Below are 18,641 nucleotides of genomic sequence, written 5' to 3' on the forward strand. Positions count from 1 at the left end.
ATCCGAAGCTCGGTAGCTAGATTGAGTGCACGGCTATCAGCTGATCACTCTAAGTGCAATATGACACGTATTCGAGTGACCTGCCTAGCTGTAAGCTTCTGCCATTTATATAGCACCTTTACCATATATGTAGTAAAAAGATCTAGCTATCTACTACATACCGTAATAATCATATGCACCGAACCAGCCAGAGAAACTACTGCGATGGTTTTCAATACCTGCTGGGGGACAGAATAGCTGCCTTACTTGATCGCAGTGCGGCATTACTAGCACAGCCATACACCAAAACAATTGTTGCTCTTAATCAAAACTGCATGCACAGGTAGCAAGGGAGCCAACCTGACCGAGGTTGCGCTTTGTTGCAAGTTGTTGCGAACCTAGCTCGAGTCAGCAACGAATGCTGCTCATTCGTGAGCAAATAAGGTTCGACGCAGCGTTGTGCTTTCGGATGGTTGCCCCAGCGTAAAACCTAAGCACTTCAAAACACACAACGGTGACAAGTAGCGCTGATAAGCTTAGGCTGATGCTTTGAGGATGTCGTCAAATGTACAGTTTACTGTACGTAAGAGGTCAGCCCACCAGCAACTCGACTCGAGCTGCTCAGCTAGTTTATTGAATATGATGGGTACGAAGCCTTTGAACGAGTTAGGGTTACAAATTAGAACCTCTCAAAATTGGAAAATACAGACGATCATCTTTGTAGTGATAGCCTCCACTTTTTATCACTATGCAGAGGCATCACTATCTAGATCTGTACCATATTGGCGGTACATTATCGTTCAAGGTACTAGGGTAGTGATAAGTGGTGAGCTTGTAATGCACTCGATACGTGGTCAAAGCGCTACATACAAGTTGTTGTTGCGCTGGGCATTATAATATCTACTAGTATGGCAGCATCCTCACGGCGATTTGTCGCCTGGGTTGCTAAGGGGGCAATGCTACAAAATATTATTTGAATAACTGCAGCACCGCCCCCCATTCAGTTTTTTTTTTACCAATAATAAGTATACATTTAATCCAAGTATACTACCGTACCTCGCAGAAAGAATGGTTAACCATTTCAAGGGGCAATTCTTTTGAAATTGAAACGTAGTTTTAGCCAATCAAGACGCATATAACTGCAAAATATTACCAAGAAGAAAGTAGTTTTGAAGAAATTGAGAGCTTTTTAACGGTAATTTGAGTGTCAAATGAGAAAGACCGAAAGTATTCTTTGTGTGTTGAGGTACGGTATTTGGAAAACAGAAACATACATTTTTAGCGTTGTTTTTTAAATTGTGATGATGTGGAAAAAAACTAAGTCTTATGTAGATGAGTTAGTTATTCTTCGATCCTAACATATATGTCGTTTGGACAGCACTTATAACATGCTAGGTACCAGAGTGAGCAGTCGGTCGTGACACTACGTATTTTGGGTGTGAACTTTAGGATACTTAGTGATATATGGTGCTTACCAGGGAACTCTATACGCCGGGCGGTCAGGCTCCATATAAATGTTATTGTGGTTTCATTTCGATGCATATGATTTTGGGGGGTTAACCCTTTAGTTAAGATGTCCTCATCTAGAAACCTCATCTAGAATCTATAGGTGTGATACGATATATCGCAACGAAGGAAAGGCTAATGCACAGTCAGCAAGATTCCCATGACTTAAATAATTGTTAGGAGCGTTATAGTACTTGTTGGACTGTCTAAGATTGCAGAGATCTCACTGGTGAATTGAGGTTACACTGTATAGTTCGTAACGCAACTTCTAGATGCTAAAAGTTCAGACCATCTACAGCCAGGTTTAGCACTATTATTCACAATTACCAGCCGCATTGCGTTTGGCTGTGCGCCCCTTCGGCGCCCCCGCTGTTCGCTTCGCTCACGCCATAGAGATAGAACATTCTGATTCGTGTTAGTATGCCAAACCACGTGAGCTCTGCTATGCAAATTGAGAACTGAGATTGTCCTGGCATCCTACTAGCTGGCTAGCGACTACTACTAAGCTACGAGTGAACCCAATGAACCCATGAGGCAGTGGCTGCTAACGATCTTCGGCGAGGACAGGCAGGTTGGCGTCACGGTTGCGTGGGAGTTATCATTCTCCCTCATGCCAGGAATGGAACAAATGCAGGATCAGCAGGGGAAAATGTGACGGATGTTGACACGGTACTCCGTCGATCCGGTGTCGAGACGGACGTTGCCATTGTCGAACACCTCCTTGATGATGAATGGCCCCTTAGAGACAGGATCAGTTTTCTTGAGACCGTGAGCAGGGATTCGCAGTATAACTTGGTCCCCGACATTGTAGAAGTGCTGAATTCTTTTCATGTTTTTGCGCTCATTTTCTTGTAGGATGGCCATGAAGCGCTGCTTGGAGAGAAATCCCCAGTTGGCAAAATTAAGCTCGCAAGTGATCATATCTTCACCGAACAGCAATTGTGCGGGCGAAGCTCGGAGGACCGAGTGATAACTGGCCCGGATGGTGTATGCAGCGTAGTCCAACGCCACATCGAGTTGGTCATGTAGATCAAGTCTCACCCGCAGAATATTCACGTTCGCATATACCATTAGCCTGGGGGTTCTTCGACGTGATCGGCTTGTCCTTAATTGCCATGAACGCGAGTAGCAACTGAAACTCATCGTCCGTAAATTCAGGGCCCAGGTCATGCATGACACATTTAAGGCGAGGGAACCGGCAGAACCAGGCACGCTCGAAGCTGATTGCAGTAGTTTTTGAAGTCTTGCCTGGCTGCATGATCACCTCCAACCAGCGGAACTGCTGCTCAATAGCCGTCAAGCAATAGTGCTCTCCCTCAAATGGCCCGACCAAGTCGACATGCACAACATCGAATGGGCTGTCGTTGTTGGTGGCAGGAGTCGGTGGAATTCGACCGTACTTTTACTTTCCACCATGGAGCTTAGCACGTTTGCAGGCAATACACTTCTTGACGAACGCGCTCACATCTTTCTCCATGTTGGACCACCAAAACGTTGACATGGTGCGGAACTGTTTTTTACCGCCCGGATACAGCAAGTTGTCGTGGTAGAGCTCGATTAAATCCTGGCGCAGGGACTCAGGGACCATGACGCGCTTCCGATATTGAAGTAGAACGTTCCGAGCGCGGGGCGAAGCGCGTAATCCGGATCTGCACCGTTCTGCTTCAGTCGCTCGATGATCGACTTGCACGTGGAGTCCTCGAGCTGGTGTTTCTTCATCACCGTGCCGTCGATAGGTAGAGCTTCATCTTCGATAGCGTACAGCTCGTCTTCGGTCACCTGCTTAACGTGATCTTACTGAAGACGAGAGAAAGCGTCAGCACCAACGTTTTGAGCTCCTGGCACCTACTCCACAGTCAGACGATATTCTTCGAGCAGCAACTTCCAGCGCTTAACGCGAAGGGAGTTTTCGCGCGGGTACAGCAGGTTTTTTGGGATCCGTATGCAGCACCATAGGAAACCCCAGTAGCATTGTACGATACTCTTTGAGGATTTCGACGACAGAAAGCAGCTCCCATTCCATTGTGGTGTACTTCCGCTGGGTCTCCGTCATGGCCCTCGAGAAGCACGCCAGAATGCGTTTGCCCTGCACAATGACGCCTCCAATTTGGCGCCCGCTTGCATCTGCAAATACGTGGAACCTGCGACGATAATCTGGAAACGCGAGCCACACGTTGCGCGCCAGAACAGCTTTCACAGCTTGAAAATCTGCCGAATACTCTGGAGTCCAGGCAAAAGGGACGTTCTTCGAGGTTAGACGTGGTTAAAGCAGACTTATTGGGGACAATCGCGCGGTAATAAGCGATCATCCCGAGGAAGCGGCGCAGTTCTTTCTTGCTTCGCGGTTCTGCGATCTGCAGTTTCGCCTCCACTTTCTTGGCCTGTGGATGTATGCCTTCCGGTGTCAGCGTGAATCCGAGGTAATCAACCTGCTCACGGAGAATGTGGCATTTCTTCGCGTTCAGGGTGACGTCGAACTGTCGCAGGCGCTCGAACACAATGCGCAGATGTCCCAAATGATCCTCCGGATTCTCGGAAAGATGAGAATGTCGTCCAGATACACAATCACAAAGGGAAGATCACCGTCGTGGTACGGCGTACGGCTTGGTGTGCACCGGCTTATAATCAGCACGGAGAGGCAGAATGTAATCGTCGAGGCGGATTCTTCCAAGACGCCCGTTGTACAAATCGACGTACTCCTCTAGAAGCTTCAAGTAGCAGTGCTGTAGCGCTTGTTCTAGAAATTCAGGAAGCAAATCCAGAGGTTTCACTGTAGTCTCCTCACCGGCGAAAAATTCATCATCCCCAGCGCAAACATCATCATCGTCACCACTAGCTGAGTCAGGACAAGCCGCGATAGGCGCTAACGGGGGGGAACTGCTGCTTGCGATGCAAAAAATCATCTCGCTGCCGTCCCAGGTGACACGACCCGTTCCGAAATCAATCACAAGCCCAAGTGCGGCCATCAGGTCATCATATCATCAGCTAGCGACGGCAAAATCTCGAACTGATGGATAATAATCGAGTCGCGCTTGAGCTGCGGGATTCGAAAGCGGACAACCATGGCGCCCTGACTTTGGGTCGACCCCTTGACCAACTCGAACGAGACATCGGTGTTCTCCAGGGCTGCACCTTGCTGCTGCAGTGTGTGCATAAACTCCGAGCTGATAATACTGCGGGAGCGTCCGCTGCCCAGGAGGGCACGGTAGCGCTCCTTGCCACTCTCCAACTTGATCATCACCCTCATCTCTGGCGGCTTCGGACCGGTCTTCGCTTGGAGCCCAACGCACAGGTATTCTTCGTCACTTGAGTGCCCGAGATCTTGACTGCGTTGTTCCACCCGAGTCTGCTAGTTTTGCTGTCGGTTTCGAGCAGGACGGGAGCCGCGCAGCTGGTCGGCTTGGTGGTGTTCCTCTTGGCGATTGTTTGCGCGAAGCGAGCGGCAGTCCTGCGTGTTGTAGGTGGTGGTACGATGGAAGGTACAGTACATGTTGTTGCTTGAGCTGTTGACGTGGCCGTTCCCGTGTTGACTTCCGTTGTTGTTGCCTTGTCCACAGCCGCGGTTTCCGCCACGTTGATTCTGCTGGCGGTTGTTGTTGCTGCTGTTGTTGCTGCGCCGGTTGCCGTTGTTGTTTCTGGTTCCAGAGTGGCGTGAGTTGTCATTGCCGTCCCCACGCTGGTTGTGGGCACCTGCGCGGTGTAGGTGACGCTCGCCTTGCTCGATTCGCTCGAAGAAGGGTATGAGCGCGGTCACCGTAGTGTAGACTTGCCCGCTGGCATCGTACTTGTTTTGCCAGTCGTAGGGGAGACCGCGCTTGTACAAGCGGCAAAGAGCGTCTTCGCACATCGGAGACGTCCCGTTGAGGCGAGCGAGCGTGTTTTCTTGGCGAGCGAGAGCGCGAAACCTCTTGCTATACTCGGCAAGCGACTCGTCGCGGGGCTTGCGAATCTCCCAGAGGTCTTCTTGCAGCTTCTCGCTGTCATCGACGGGAAGCACGACGATGGAGGCCTTGCGGAGCGCGGCGGTGTATTCCTCGTCCATCCGCACGTCGTCGTCGGAGAAGGCGGCCTCTTCAAAGGCATCGCGGAGATCGCCTTCGAGTAGGATAGTAGTGTTGAGGATCTTGTCCTCGGCCAGCCAGGGCTTCAGCTTCGCAAGCTGGTTGAAGTTGTAGACCCACTCCAGGAAGTCCTTGGGCCCTCCGTCGATAAACTTGGTCATCTTCTTCGTGACGACCTCTTCTTCGATTCCTTTGTCCTTGTTAGCGGCGCGCACTACGATCGAGTACGTCACGTACCGCTCCTTGTCGTCCTTCGGCTTCGACGCGAGGCGACTCATGTTGCAGTGTTGGCCGACGGGTGTTCCAGGTCGATGCTTGTTTGAAAATTTTCAAAGTGCAAAACCACGTGAGCTCTGCTATGCAAATTGAGAACTGAGATTGTCCTGGCATCTTGCTAGCTGGCTAGCGACTACGAGTGAACCCAATGAACCCATGAGGCAGTGGCTGCTAACGATCTTCGGCGAGGACAGGCAGGCTGCCGTCACTGTTGCGTGTGAGTTGTCAAGTACAGGCCTCGGCTCGCAGGAATGCTCGGCGCTGGGCCCGCCTCCGCAAATACCGCGCGACCCTGCTTCGCGGGCACCCCGCGCGGGTTTGCTGTGGCTACGCTACCTCGCAACCGCTTGCCTCCGTTGGTAGGCCGCTACCGCGGCAGTAACACTTTTACCCTGTTCATCTGCGGTGTAGTTGCCAATGCATTGAAATGGGTCCTAGACGAGGTCGTACATATTAACTAAACTCAAATGGCTGCATCAGTACGTCAGAATAGTGTAACCAAAGAGTTTTTACAGACTTCTTACGGCATGCCCATTCTGGTTGGTCTGATTTGACGGCGTAATTCATTAAATCAGACTTGCCGTCCCAGCAAATCAGGGTATGCGTATGTGGAGAGCCGGGTGCCTATCATCGATCATCGACCACAAAGCCTACCTAACAGCCCAATAATGCATGCAATCACATGGTGCGTCATACGAAGGGTCGACACCTGGGTTACATAAAAATTTGCCCTCATTTTAATGATTGTTAGATCGCTGATGAAATGTATCTTTCACGGTTTACTGTTGTAAAGGGCCGTCAGTTGACCATTATGTTCGTAAAAAGAGGTTGTTTTCGCTCGAATCGCCTCCGGACGGGGAATAATAATGGTATCCCCTAATCCGTTTTCTATGTGCCTATTTATGGCTGTAAAAAGGTGTAAGGTGTAGTAAATCAGCGTAAGAAGTATAGTGTGTGTTTCATTATAGGGGGGCTTTGCCCCAAATACTATGGTGTGAGGGTGGTGAGACACTGCGCACTATTCAGATGGAACTGGGAGGACTGCACAGGTAGCTACAACGCGAAATCTAGTCTAGCGCCCAGGCCAAAACGATAAATGCACGTCCCAGAATCACATCATGCAAAACTTTGAAGTTTATTAAAATAATATGTCCGCGAACTAGGAGAATCCAAGTCCATTCAAGGTCGCAAGCGACCCATGTTGTGGTTAAACTTCCGGACATGCTTACGAATTGGGCATTATCATAGTTAACGGTCTCTTGATAGTGATAAACCCAATCTCGTATCACTAAGGCCTAGTTCTAACCGCGCGCTATGGTGCCATGCCATGCCATAGGGCTAGGTACCGATTTTGCATGGCAATCCGTTTCCGAATGAAATGGCCTGCGCCATGGCAAGATGAACTGGTGATATACAAGCACACTTTAGCACCCCGTCGGCCAAAAGTGGGTTACATGGGTTTCTAATAGGTGTATGAACTAGTATATACCAGCAGAGTGAAGTCTGACGCCCGTCGCGAGCAATTTCCCCATTATGGCACATGGCACGACCAATTGCCATGGCACCAAAGCGTGCCATGCATGGCACTTTCATGGCACCAGTGACCTAAACCCGAGGAGCTCTCGGCCAATGAAAAATGACATGGCATGGCATGGCACGGATGGCACGCGATTAGAACTAGGCCTAAGCACTATCCGGAGGTTGGAGGATGTTTTGACTTAAATTTGTATGTCGTAGGTCATCGGGAGAGCCTCCATTAGTGCTAACCAGAGGGTATCCCTATTCTGGATATCACTCCAAAGAGGATTGTCTGTACATGTAATACTGTACCACAATACCGCAAAAACTCTGATAGATTTGGCACCCCTCCCTAAAGCAGTTTTGAAAGGTGCCAAAAAAATTTAGAAATTGAAGGTGCTCACTGATTGGCCAATCGAATTGACGTATTGGGGTGGTTGGACGTGAGTGCATTTCAAAACAGGGTAGAGTCGTTTGGCGGGAGATTCTGGTACCATTGGCAAAATGCCTCCGCACCGCATCAAGCTAGCCCATACCATCGAATTCAAGATCAAGACAGTGGAGGATTTTACTTCGTTTGGTGCATCTAAGGTGGCATTTCCCACGAGTTGCGAATTTTCTCGCTCTCCACTGCAGTACTGGTCGAAAAGTATGATACCGTGAAGATAGCTGTCGAAGTAAACAAACGTGCTAAGAAGCTGACTGTTGGTGGTAGTGGTCGCATCTCCTCCTCATCATGTGTAGAGGAAGAACTCCGAGGCTGGATCAAAGGCGAGCGGCGTGAAGAGAGGTCTAAACTGTCTACGTTCCGGCTGTACCTCAGTGGTCCACCCCTTGACGACGTCAATGGCGTGGGCGTCATGTCGCCGTTTAAAAGTAGCCTTCAAAGCCGCTTTGCAGCGCTCTATTTGCGCCAGCACCACCTCAGCAAGCTTGGCAACACCGGTACGGCATTTTTCAGCGCTCGATGCACGCTCTAGAGACTACCCCAGCTGTGAATATGCAAGTTCGTTTGCGGAGACCTGTCCGTTCTTTTCTTTTTAGCAGCTCTAGCGCGGTTCGAGACACACACCGACGAGTGAACTGTAGTGTATGTCGAGGTTTTCAAACAGCAGTTGTAAGTCAATAGAGTCTTGTAGGTAGTGAAGAGCAGGGGAGGAGACAGGAAGGCACGTGTGTTGAGTGAGGCAAATTCCGAAGTGATTCATTGTCTCTTAGCCAACCTGCACCCAACCTACATCACGCACCTCTCAGTGGGTACGAGGAGGAAAGCCCCAGGCACAAACACCCCCTTTGACGTACCGAACCCATCAGTCTCTGCATCCTGGCGGGTGGTACGTCGATCCCAGTCGGTATGACTGGTCTTGACAAGAACGAGAGTTTGTGAGAGCGCAAGTCGAAACCTCATACTCCCCCGTAACTCTCGTCTCCTTGTCCAAATTTGTAACCTGACAGGAACGTGAGTTCAGAGCCTTCGGCTCATACTCCCCCGGAACTTACGTTTCCGTGTCAGGCTTCATGTCGTCGTCGCCGCCCGCAAGGTTATCGGCGACTGCTGTGCCGACGTCTTCAACACCAAGTAGCCCCCGTAGTTTCTCAAATTGTTGCGCCTTGGTAAACATGTCTGCTATGTTATCGGATGTTGAAGTGTAGTCAATCACCAGCTTCTTTCTTTCGACGAGCTCCGCCAGCTTTCTGCTCTTTTTCGCGTAGCGTTTCACGCCGTCAAAATTGCCAGCGTCCGAGCACACCTTGATAGTGCTCTGGTTATCCATTAGGAGTCTCGTAATGTCGAGGTCGAACTTGAGTAATATCAGCAGTTTTCGCGCCCACAGCAAATCTTCGACACACATACTGGCAGCAACGAGCTCGGACTTGCATGTGTCATCAGTAACACTTCTCTGCATCTTGCTGCGGAATCCAACACTGAAGCCGTTGAGCTGAAGGACATACCTAGTCACCGACCTTGAAGTTTCTGGGCTGTTAGCGTGATCAGCATCGCTGAATGCCTGCAGCTGCAATTCTCTGCGTGGTGCAGCATCACGGAGGCGATAAACCAGTCCGAATGTTCGTGTGGCCTTCAGATACTGCAGGACGCGTTTAGCCGCGGCATAGTTCTCTTTCGAGTAGCTACTGGAGTATCTGCTGTGTAATGGGTCCCAGTTACATAAGTAGGTAGATTGACAGTACATAAAGTAGTTAAGTCAGTACACGGTTAGCGTGTACTCACGGTCATCGTCATTGGCTGAATTGGGGGAGCCAGCCCCATTTCAGCCAATCAGGCGTTGACCTGCATTTGAGTGGCTCACATGAGACCAGGGGTAGCCGCCCTGGTCCTAACATAAAACAGAGTTGATTTTACCCAAGACTGACTGCTTGGTCTCATTAAATCCGAGTTTTAACTAAGCTTCCTCACCGCTACGTGTAAGCTACAGTGCCTACAGTAATTAGTCTGGGCTCAAAATTAGTCTGGCTTCAAAATTAGTCTGGGCCAGACTAATTCGTGTCGAGCAAAAATTGACGTCTTCATTATTAGTCTGGCTAAAAATGTTCATAATTAGTCTGACGTGGTGACCACGATTCTAGTCCACCCCCACCTACTTTAAGGCACCGCTTGCTGAAAAACTCCTTTGACAGCAGCCAATTTACTAGATCTCGTACAATATCTGCAAGATATAATACTTCTCTGTCTCACGAAAGTATGATGATTTCGAAATTGTGCTCTATCTTTGCTTCTACTTAAGAATTTTGGCCATGTGAGGCCTTATCATGAAGCTTAGAGGCAGGCGCTAACGCCAAATTTTTGCTGCCTATTATCTGTGAGAACTGAAGGAGGAACAACGCTTTATCTGCCAGCAATTTTAGTCCTTCGTATGTTTGTTTCATAATTCTATAAAAAATTTGCAATAATTCATCGCAATTTCAGGATGAGTTCCTATTGCCAATGTTAACTTGGTGGACCAATTACAGCTTGTGGAAAAGCCTGATAAGCGAGATATCTCGCTATAAAATTAATGAGCTTTGTCTAATCATGTGTGCTATCATTGGACAAAAGTCAAATTTTGCCCTAGCCACGTCAAATGACCAATGATATCGTTGTGTGGTACACAAAAAACCTAACTACCCATACTTTCGTGGGACAGAGAAGTAGATACCTGGGTATCCAACCCATGTATCAGCCTTCTCTAACCATTAGAGAAGCACCATCTGCGACGATTTAGTCTTGATTTCTCTTCAAAGCCACGATAATATATATATATAGCTACACTATAAAAATACTAAAACAAATACGTATAAACACATCATTTCACAAAAATAATGGTTTTCATACTGGAAAACGGACATTTTTAGTTATTCATAATTAGTCCGTCACTGTTGCGGCCAGACTAAAAATTGTGAGCGATGAAAAATCTGGTATTCAGATTTAGTCTGGGCCAGACTAATTACTTAAGGTACTGTAGTAACGGACACACACCTGGCCCGTTACACCTGGTAGCACTTTGTAGTCCTTCCAACGACCAAAACCAAGATGAGCCAAGTCCTGACGTCCGGACCTTCATGGGCAACCCTGGAGCACGGTGCCTTCCCCCATCTCACGCGCATTGAGTGGGAAGCTCTCCATCGCCTCGCGGCGATGTCCGGAGAGGCTGTTGTCACTTCGCTGCTGAGCTCAGCGATGCCGGAACAACAGCGCCAAGCTGCCCAAGAATCCATGGAACGCGAGCTCGCCGACGCGAATCGGCGGGTCACAACTCCCTCGCGCTCCTCCAGGAACGATGTCGTCAAACTGGAGACGTCCACCTACTCTGGCGTGGGCGACGATCGGCTTCCACTGAACCGCTGGTTCCGTGAGATCGACATCGCTATCGCCTCGCGCATTATCGAAGCGTCGGCGGCCAAGGTCAACTTCCTACCCTCCCGGTTGTCCGGGAAGGCCAAGGAGTGGGTCCTCGGCAAGCTCGTCGTCGACCAGAACGCGTCCCCTACTCTGGAGTCGCTCCAGAGTGATCTCCGGCTCGCGTTCGAGCCGCCCCAAGACGAGTCGCGCGTTCGCGGAGAGTTCTCCGCTCTCAAGCAAGGCAAGATGTCCATGCGCGACTATGCCCAGAAGACACGACACCTTGCGTCGTGCATTGTCACCCACCCCATTGACATGGCATCTCAGGTGCATGTCTTTGTGTTTGGGATGCGCGAAGGCATGACACGGTACTGTCTCACGCAAGCCGAACCCTCCTCGCTCGAGGAGGCATTTGCTCTCGCGCTCCGCGAGGACTACGTGGTGGCGGAATCGTACGCGCGCGCTATGCCGGACGTTTCTCGGGTGTCCGCGCCCGAGCCCATGGAGATCGACGCAATTGAGGCGTCGGGTGATCGACGGCGCTCGGCTTATGGTGGGGGAGGAGGTCGGAGCGCTCGTCCTCTGACCTGCTTCCGCTGCCGGAAGATTGGACATCGCGCAGCAGAGTGCCGCGCGCCAGCTCCGGTTCTCGCGCACGTCGATGTCGACGCTAGCCCGGCCGCTCAACCAAAAACCGGCCGGGGCCAGTAGGTGCGGGGCCCCCTACTGGTTGGAACGAAGGTCCGGGTCCTCCGGTGGCAACCCGGCCTTCTAGCCCTCCCGTGCTCTATGCACGTTTAATGCCACCACTACGAGTGGCGACTCGAGGCTGATCATCGTCAGCCTCCATGTCGCCGGCGCCCGACGTCCACTGCGCGCACTCCTTGACTCAGGAGCCACGAACAACTTCTTCCGCGCGTCGTATCTGTCGGTGCTCCCTGCGAGCGTTCGCGTCCGGAAGGGTCCGGGCGAGGTGGAGGTCAAGCTTGCGGATGGCAAGGCCCATCGCATCGCCCGACGCGAGGTGTCGCTGCCGTACACGTTCGACGGCTTCCGCAGCAACGATGACTTCCTGGTGATTGAGATGAATTACGCATTCGACTGCATTCTGGGTATCCCGTGGCTTGCACGGTATCAGCCAGAGATTGACTGGCTGGCTCGGTCGGTCAAGCGTCGACGCGGCTTCGACGTACGTGAAGTGTTCACGCACCTCTTGGTGGCTCCAAGAGACTGACCTCACGTTACCGTCGTGGACAAGACAGCCACGACGCAAGTTGTGCACAGAGCGAGCGATGGCCCTCTCTGCATGGCCTGTGCCGTGCTGTTGAATGATGAGGATGTCCGGATGACATCGCGTGGTCGCGATGACGGACGCGTGGTCGAGCGAGGTGCGCTCCCACACAATGAGAACAAGTCGAGCGTGGGTTCCCGTCGCACAATCAGACGGCGGTCGAGCGTGGGTTCCCGTCACAAGTTGAACAGGCGGTCCAGCATGAGTCGCTCCCGCACAGCGATGTTGCGGCTGAGAGCGTGATGCAGCCGCGTACCGCCGGTGTGATCGAGCGTGGCCTCTAACACCTAGAGGGGGGTGAATCATCGTCGAGCGAGAGCGATGCGCCTTCTTCGAGCACCCGCTCGAAGCGAAAGAAGAAGTCCAAGCGACGCCGCCTGAAGACCCGTCGAGAACCGTCCGCGACTGAGAACCCACCGAAGGAGTCGGTGTGCGCTCTCGAGTACGTGGAGGGCGCTCCACGACGATCGCGCGTCATCGAAGTCGCGAGTCCGCCTCGCGATGCCAACACAATCACGCGTCTCCCAGGACTCTCCTGGAAGAACCTCCTGCGAGACCTGAAGGCAGGCGAGATCGAGCAAGTGTGTATGATCACGAGGCGGTCCCGGTGGATACGCTGCACGCGGTCAAGGTCGAGGATGCGCCGTCGAGGCCCAAGCACGCCGAGCCCAAGTCAGCGCGCGAGGAGCGCTTCGCGGCGCAATCCTGGGAAGCTCTACGTGAGTCCGGTAACCCCGTGTACGAAACTGCCCGCGAGTACGCGGACATCTTCCCCGACAAGATCCCCGCTGAGCTCCCGGCGGACCGAGGCGTGCGCCGACATTGACCTCGCGCCTGGGACAAAGTACTGCGTGACGCGGCAGTGGCCACTTCCACGTGACCAAGTGAAGGCCATCAACGACTTCTTCGAGAGCCGCCGCCGGGCAGGTCACGTGCGCGAAAGCATCTCGCCACACTCCAACCCGACCTTTTGCGTCAAGAAGGCAACGGGCGGGTGGCGCCATACCCGCGCAGACGCCAATCCCGCGCAAGGACATGGTGCTGGACTCTATGGCGGGAAGCGTGATCTACAGCGCCATCGATCTGACCGATGGGTTCTACCAGATACTCATGCGAGAGTGTGACATACCTCTCACAGCGGTAAGCACTCCGAGCGGCATGCTCTGGGAGTGGCTGGTGATGCCCCAAGGTCTGAAGAACGCGCCGGCCACGTTTAACCGCTTGGTCTCCCATGTGCTGCGCCCGCTCCGTGACTTCGCACCTAGCTACTTCGATGATATCTTCGTGCACAGTCGCGCCGAAGGTGACCTCAGTGCTGTCGAAGTCCACCTGAAGCACCTGCGGCAAGTCTTCCAGGTGATGAGGAAGAACAATCTCTACGCCAACTTGAAGAAGTGCGTGTTCTGTGCACCGGAGATCCCGGTGTTGGGCTGCTACGTGAGCAAGGACGGAGTCCGCGCCGACCCTGAGAAGGTTGAGTCAATCTGCTCTTGGCCGACCCCCCACGTCCCACGGAGCTTCGTCAGTGGCTGGGCATGGCGAACTACTTGCACAAGTACACCAAGGACTACGCGAAGTTAATCCAGCCACTGTCGTCGCTGCTGAAGAAGGACACCACGTGGTCGTGGCGAGAAGAGCACCAAGCCGCATTTGACTCGGTGAAGAGGAGTCTGTCATCCGCCCCTGTTTTGATGCTCGCGGACGATGCGAAGTCATTCGACGTCGTCTGCGACGCGAGCGACTTTGCCATCGGGTGTGCCCTGATGCAGTTCGACGACGAGGGTCGTGAGCGGGTGATGAGCTACCAGTCCCGCCAGCTCAAGCCGGCGGAGAGGAACTACCCAGAGCACGACAAGGAGCTCCTCGCCATGCGCTACGCATTGGTCAAGTTCAGGGTCTACCTGCTCGGAGAGCAGACGTTTGCGGTCTACACCGACCATGCATCGCTGCGGACTGCGATGAAATCCCCGCATTTGTCCCAGCGCATGGCCCGCTGGCTGTCTTTCTTCTCCGAGTACAACTTCGTGGTGCACTACAAGCCTGGCAAGAACAATATTCTCGCCGACGCGCTGTCTCGGCGTCCAGACTACGACCCACGCGAAGGCCTCGAGCGCCAGGCAGCTGACGAAGGTGATGAAGACGCGTGTGCGACGTGTGTGACGTCGGGGTTGAACCTGACGAGCGTCGTCCCCAAGATGCCGCTTCGGGACGAGATCGCCGCAGCGTACGAGCGTGACGCGCGGTACGCCAGTATCCTGGCCCACCTCCGCTCTCCAAGCGAAGCGACATTGAAGGCTCTGTCACGCTCGACCCGCAGCCACGTCGAGCGATATTGGCTTGATGGCTCCCTGCTGACGTACACCATCGACCGATTCGATGCCCCGAGAGTGGTGGTGCCGAATGACGAAGACCTTCGCGGCGGTGGCGCGAGACTTCTTCTGGCCCCACTTGTACAAGTGGGTGCGCAAGTGGGTGCGCACTTGCGAGATCTGCCAGCGAGTAAAGCCCCCGCCGTTATCGAAGGCTCCGATGCGTCCCCTTCCGGTCCCCACGGAAGCCTGGCGCTCCGTCTCGATGGACTTCGTCTTCGGTCTTCCACCCGACTCAAACGGGCGCACGGGAGTCCTCGTTTTCGTCGACAGGTTCAGCAAGATGGTGCATCTCGTTCCCGTGGCTGCCACGGTTACTGCGGAAGAGTCCGCAGCCCACTTCGTCGACGCCGTCTTCCGCCTTCATGGTCTGCCCGATTCCATCGTCTCGGATCGGGATCTGAGGTTCACGTCCGCGTTTTGGACGGAGCTGTTCAAGTTGCTTGAAACGAAGCCGGTGATGTCCACCGCGGCTCACCCGGAGACGGATGGACACACCGAACGCGTCAACCGCGTCGTCGAAGACGTGCTCCGCAGCTACGCTACGTCGTTCCCGAGCTGGAGCGCTTTCCTGCCCCTGACCGAGTTCGCTCTGAACAACGCCGAGCACTCGTCTACGGGCATGACTCCGTTCTTCGTGAACTCCGCGCGCCACCCGCGCGTACCCGCCATGCTTGCCGTAGGCCAACCCACGGAGGCTCGTGTCTCTACGTTTGGTGGGGGAGGAGCTGCCGCTGAAGACTCACCGCCGACCAAGACGCCGGCAGAGTCGTCGCCGGTCGAATCACCGGCGCCGCCACGCTTACCAGTGACCGAATCAAGCGCGAATGCAGTGACACGATCCCAAGTGAAGAAGGCCCTGGCTGCACCGCGCAGTGCGGTGACGCCGCTCGCAGACTGGACGGAGCGCACTCTGATCGATCCCGCTGGCGCTCCAGCGACAAAGCAGCAACCGGCTATTCCCGCTAACTACGCACCGAAGTCCTTGGCGGGTCCCGCAGACCACTCCGCGGTCTCCGAGTTTGTGCATCAGCGTCAGGCAATCACACGTTTCGTGCGGGACGCAATGCAAGCTGCAGTGGACAAGCAGAAGGAAAATGCAGACAACCGTGGGCGCAAAAACAAAAATTCATTTCGCATGGGTGACCGTGTGTTACTGTCTACCGAAGGCATCCGCTCCCCGCCATGACCAACCTCGGCGCCAACAAGCACTCTCCACGCTTCATTGGCCCCTTCAAGGTCTTGAAGGCCTTCGGCGACGCGTACACGCTGGACATCCCGACCTCGCTGCGTCTTCACCCGACGTTTTACGACGGGTGCCTCAAGCGTTACCACCCTGCTGAGGTCCCGAGCTCTGACCACCAGGAGCCCCCGGTGGAACATGCATCGGTCGCCCCGCCCGACGTGCCTCGCGCGCCATCTATCCGTCCGAGCCAGGCGCCCGCTCCCGCGGACGAGTTCCCGTCTGCACCGTTCCATAGACGCTCCTCTCCAAGCCCCGCAGGCGCGTCAACAACTCCTGGTTCGACTGTCGAAGCTGCGTCGCCACTTGCTCCGCACGCCATACACGCGCGTCCGCTCGCTCAGCTTCCGCCTGAGCGTCCCAAGACTGATTCACAGCAGCCACGATGTCTTCCGCGCCCGCTCCATCCGGCGCCGTACCGCCGTGAAGGGCCACCACCGATTGTTGACTCGGCGGGCGAGATTCGCTGGATTGTCGAGCGGCTTGTGGCACACGAAGATCCCCCTGCTGCACGAGGCCGCGTGGTCTTGCCAGCCACGCAGTGCCGGCTGCGCGACGTTACCGAGTACGCTGGCTTGGGTTTCCACCTGACGAGGACACGTGGGAGACGCGTGCAGCTCTTCTTCGGGATGCCCCCGATGTTGTTCGTCACTATGAGGCGAAGGTCGCTGCTGCTGAAGAGACCACGGATCTCCCCGCGGAAGCTGAAGCCTTAAGTGAGCATGATGATGGAAGTGGACCCCCACCGGAAGCTCGCGGTGGCGTTCACCGCGAAGACTAAGAAGAAAATCCGACGACGACCGCCGGACTCGAACCGGTGACCTCTGCCTTGGTGGCGCAGCGTTCGACCCCTGCGCTAGCTGGGCTTCGAGTCCCCTTGACGACGCTCGCGACCTGGTCAAGCTTGGAGCGACTGCGCGTGGCAAGTGGCAAGAAGGATTCGCGTGGGGATTGAACCCACACGTCACAGCTCAGCTCGGTGAGCGCTTGCCCACTACGCCGCACCACCAATGATCGCCGGTGTCGAAGGTGTCCAAGCTGGTCTCGCTGCCACGTCGGTTCGGGTCGACGATTACGCGACTCTTCGTCGGGAGTTACTTCGAAGGGTCGTCTCGAAGAGTCGCGCCACGCTGATCGCCATCCTGTGTCTCGACACTCGCCGGGTCTCCGCTCCGTGCGCATCACAGTTGCGCTTGTCGTCAAGCGTTGGTGTCGCTCCCCATGCTGCGTCATTGCCACGTCCGCCGTCCCTTCGGGTGTCCGTGGATGTCCGCAGCCACTTGGGCACTGCGCATTGCATCGGCGTGTGCGCCGACGAGATGTCTTGGTGTGTGCACACTTGCTGCACCTGCGTCGTCCTGTGTCGCTCGGTAGCGCGAGCGCCGTTCCTCCGCCGCCTCGGTCGTCCATGGTGTTCTTCGGGTGTTCTTTCGGAAATGTGTCTTTTGCGCTTACGCAACGTAAGCGCAACTTTGAGAGGGGGTGATGTAATGGGCCCCAGTTACATAAGTAGGTAGATTGACAGTACATAAAGTAGTTAAGTCAGTACACGGTTAGCGTGTACTCACGGTCATCGTCATTGGCTGAATTGGGGGAGCCAGCCCCATTTCAGCCAATCAGGCGTTGACCTGCATTTGAGTGGCTCACATGAGACCAGGGGTAGCCGCCCTGGTCCTAACATAAAACAGAGTTGATTTTACCCAAGACTGACTGCTTGGTCTCATTAAATCCGAGTTTTAACTAAGCTTCCTCACCGCTACGTGTAAGCTAGTAACGGACACACACCTGGCCCGTTACATGCTGAGGCTGCGGACTGCATTTGCCAAATCCGGCCGTGTACACGTCACTAAATACTGCAGTGCACCGACCAACGCTTGATAAGGGATCGATGGGTCATTCAACTTGGCCGGGTCCTTTTCAATTGGCAATACTTCCTCGTTCATGATCTGCGGCGAGCGAACTGTTCGGGCCTCCGTCATCTGAAAACGCCTCAGCAACTTGTCAATATATGCCGTTTGCGAAAGGCACAGCACGACGCCAGGCTGATAGTGAACTTCCATGCCCAAGAAGTGGTGAACACGGCCCAGGTCCTTAATAGAGAATTCTGCCTGGAGATCAGCAATCAGCTTGTCGATGTCGCTCGTTTGTCCGATGATCAGCATATCGTCATCGTAAACTGCAACCAGGAGAATCCGTCCGTTGACCTGCTTGTAGTAAAGTCCAACATCGAACGTGCTGCGTTTGAATCCGAGTTTCAGGAGGAACGCATGCAGGGTTTGATACCAGAGACGCGCAGCTTGCTTGAGGCCGTAAAGACCTTTCTGCAATAGGCACACACGGCCCGTGTCGTCGTCAAAATAGGCAGGCTGTTCCATGTAGATGACAACACCGCGCATCCAGCTATTCAAGAAAGCCGTGTCAAAATCAACATGACGAGTCTCTAGCAGTAGAATCAGCGCGATCATCAGCAACAACAGTATGGTGATCAGCCAGACAACCGGTGAGTATGTGTCCCAATACGCCAATCCATAGCGCTGCTTAAAATCGTGGATCACCAACC

General features: G+C 53.7%; 3 protein-coding genes and 1 pseudogene across 4 annotated transcripts; all 4 read right to left on the reverse strand.

Annotated features, from left to right (window-relative positions):
• Positions 1-4,064: 4,064 nt before the first annotated feature.
• Positions 4,065-4,451, reverse strand: PHYSODRAFT_301984 (hypothetical protein; the record flags this gene model as incomplete). Its single annotated transcript, XM_009530933.1, has 1 exon — positions 4,065-4,451. One exon carries the CDS (start codon positions 4,449-4,451, stop codon positions 4,065-4,067), a length of 387 nt encoding a protein of 128 aa, XP_009529228.1.
• A 383-nt stretch (positions 4,452-4,834) lies between these two features.
• Positions 4,835-5,824, reverse strand: PHYSODRAFT_301985 (hypothetical protein; the record flags this gene model as incomplete). Its single annotated transcript, XM_009530934.1, has 1 exon — positions 4,835-5,824. The coding sequence occupies one exon, from the start codon at positions 5,822-5,824 to the stop codon at positions 4,835-4,837; it is 990 nt and encodes a 329-aa protein (XP_009529229.1).
• Positions 5,825-9,289: 3,465 nt separating this feature from the next.
• On the reverse strand, positions 9,290-17,928 carry PHYSODRAFT_375036 (hypothetical protein; the record flags this gene model as incomplete). Its single annotated transcript, XM_009530935.1, has 2 exons — positions 9,290-9,485; positions 17,879-17,928. Coding segments are annotated over 2 exons (246 nt in total), but the record flags the coding sequence as incomplete, so codon positions are not given.
• On the reverse strand, positions 16,876-16,947 carry PHYSODRAFT_t1156 (annotated as a pseudogene). Its single transcript has one exon. The product of its transcript is annotated as a tRNA-OTHER (tRNA).
• Positions 17,929-18,641: the final 713 nt, after the last annotated feature.

Source organism: Phytophthora sojae (genome assembly GCF_000149755.1).
Source record: "Phytophthora sojae unplaced genomic scaffold PHYSOscaffold_5, whole genome shotgun sequence".
NCBI classification, from domain to species: domain Eukaryota; phylum Oomycota; class Peronosporomycetes; order Peronosporales; family Peronosporaceae; genus Phytophthora; species Phytophthora sojae.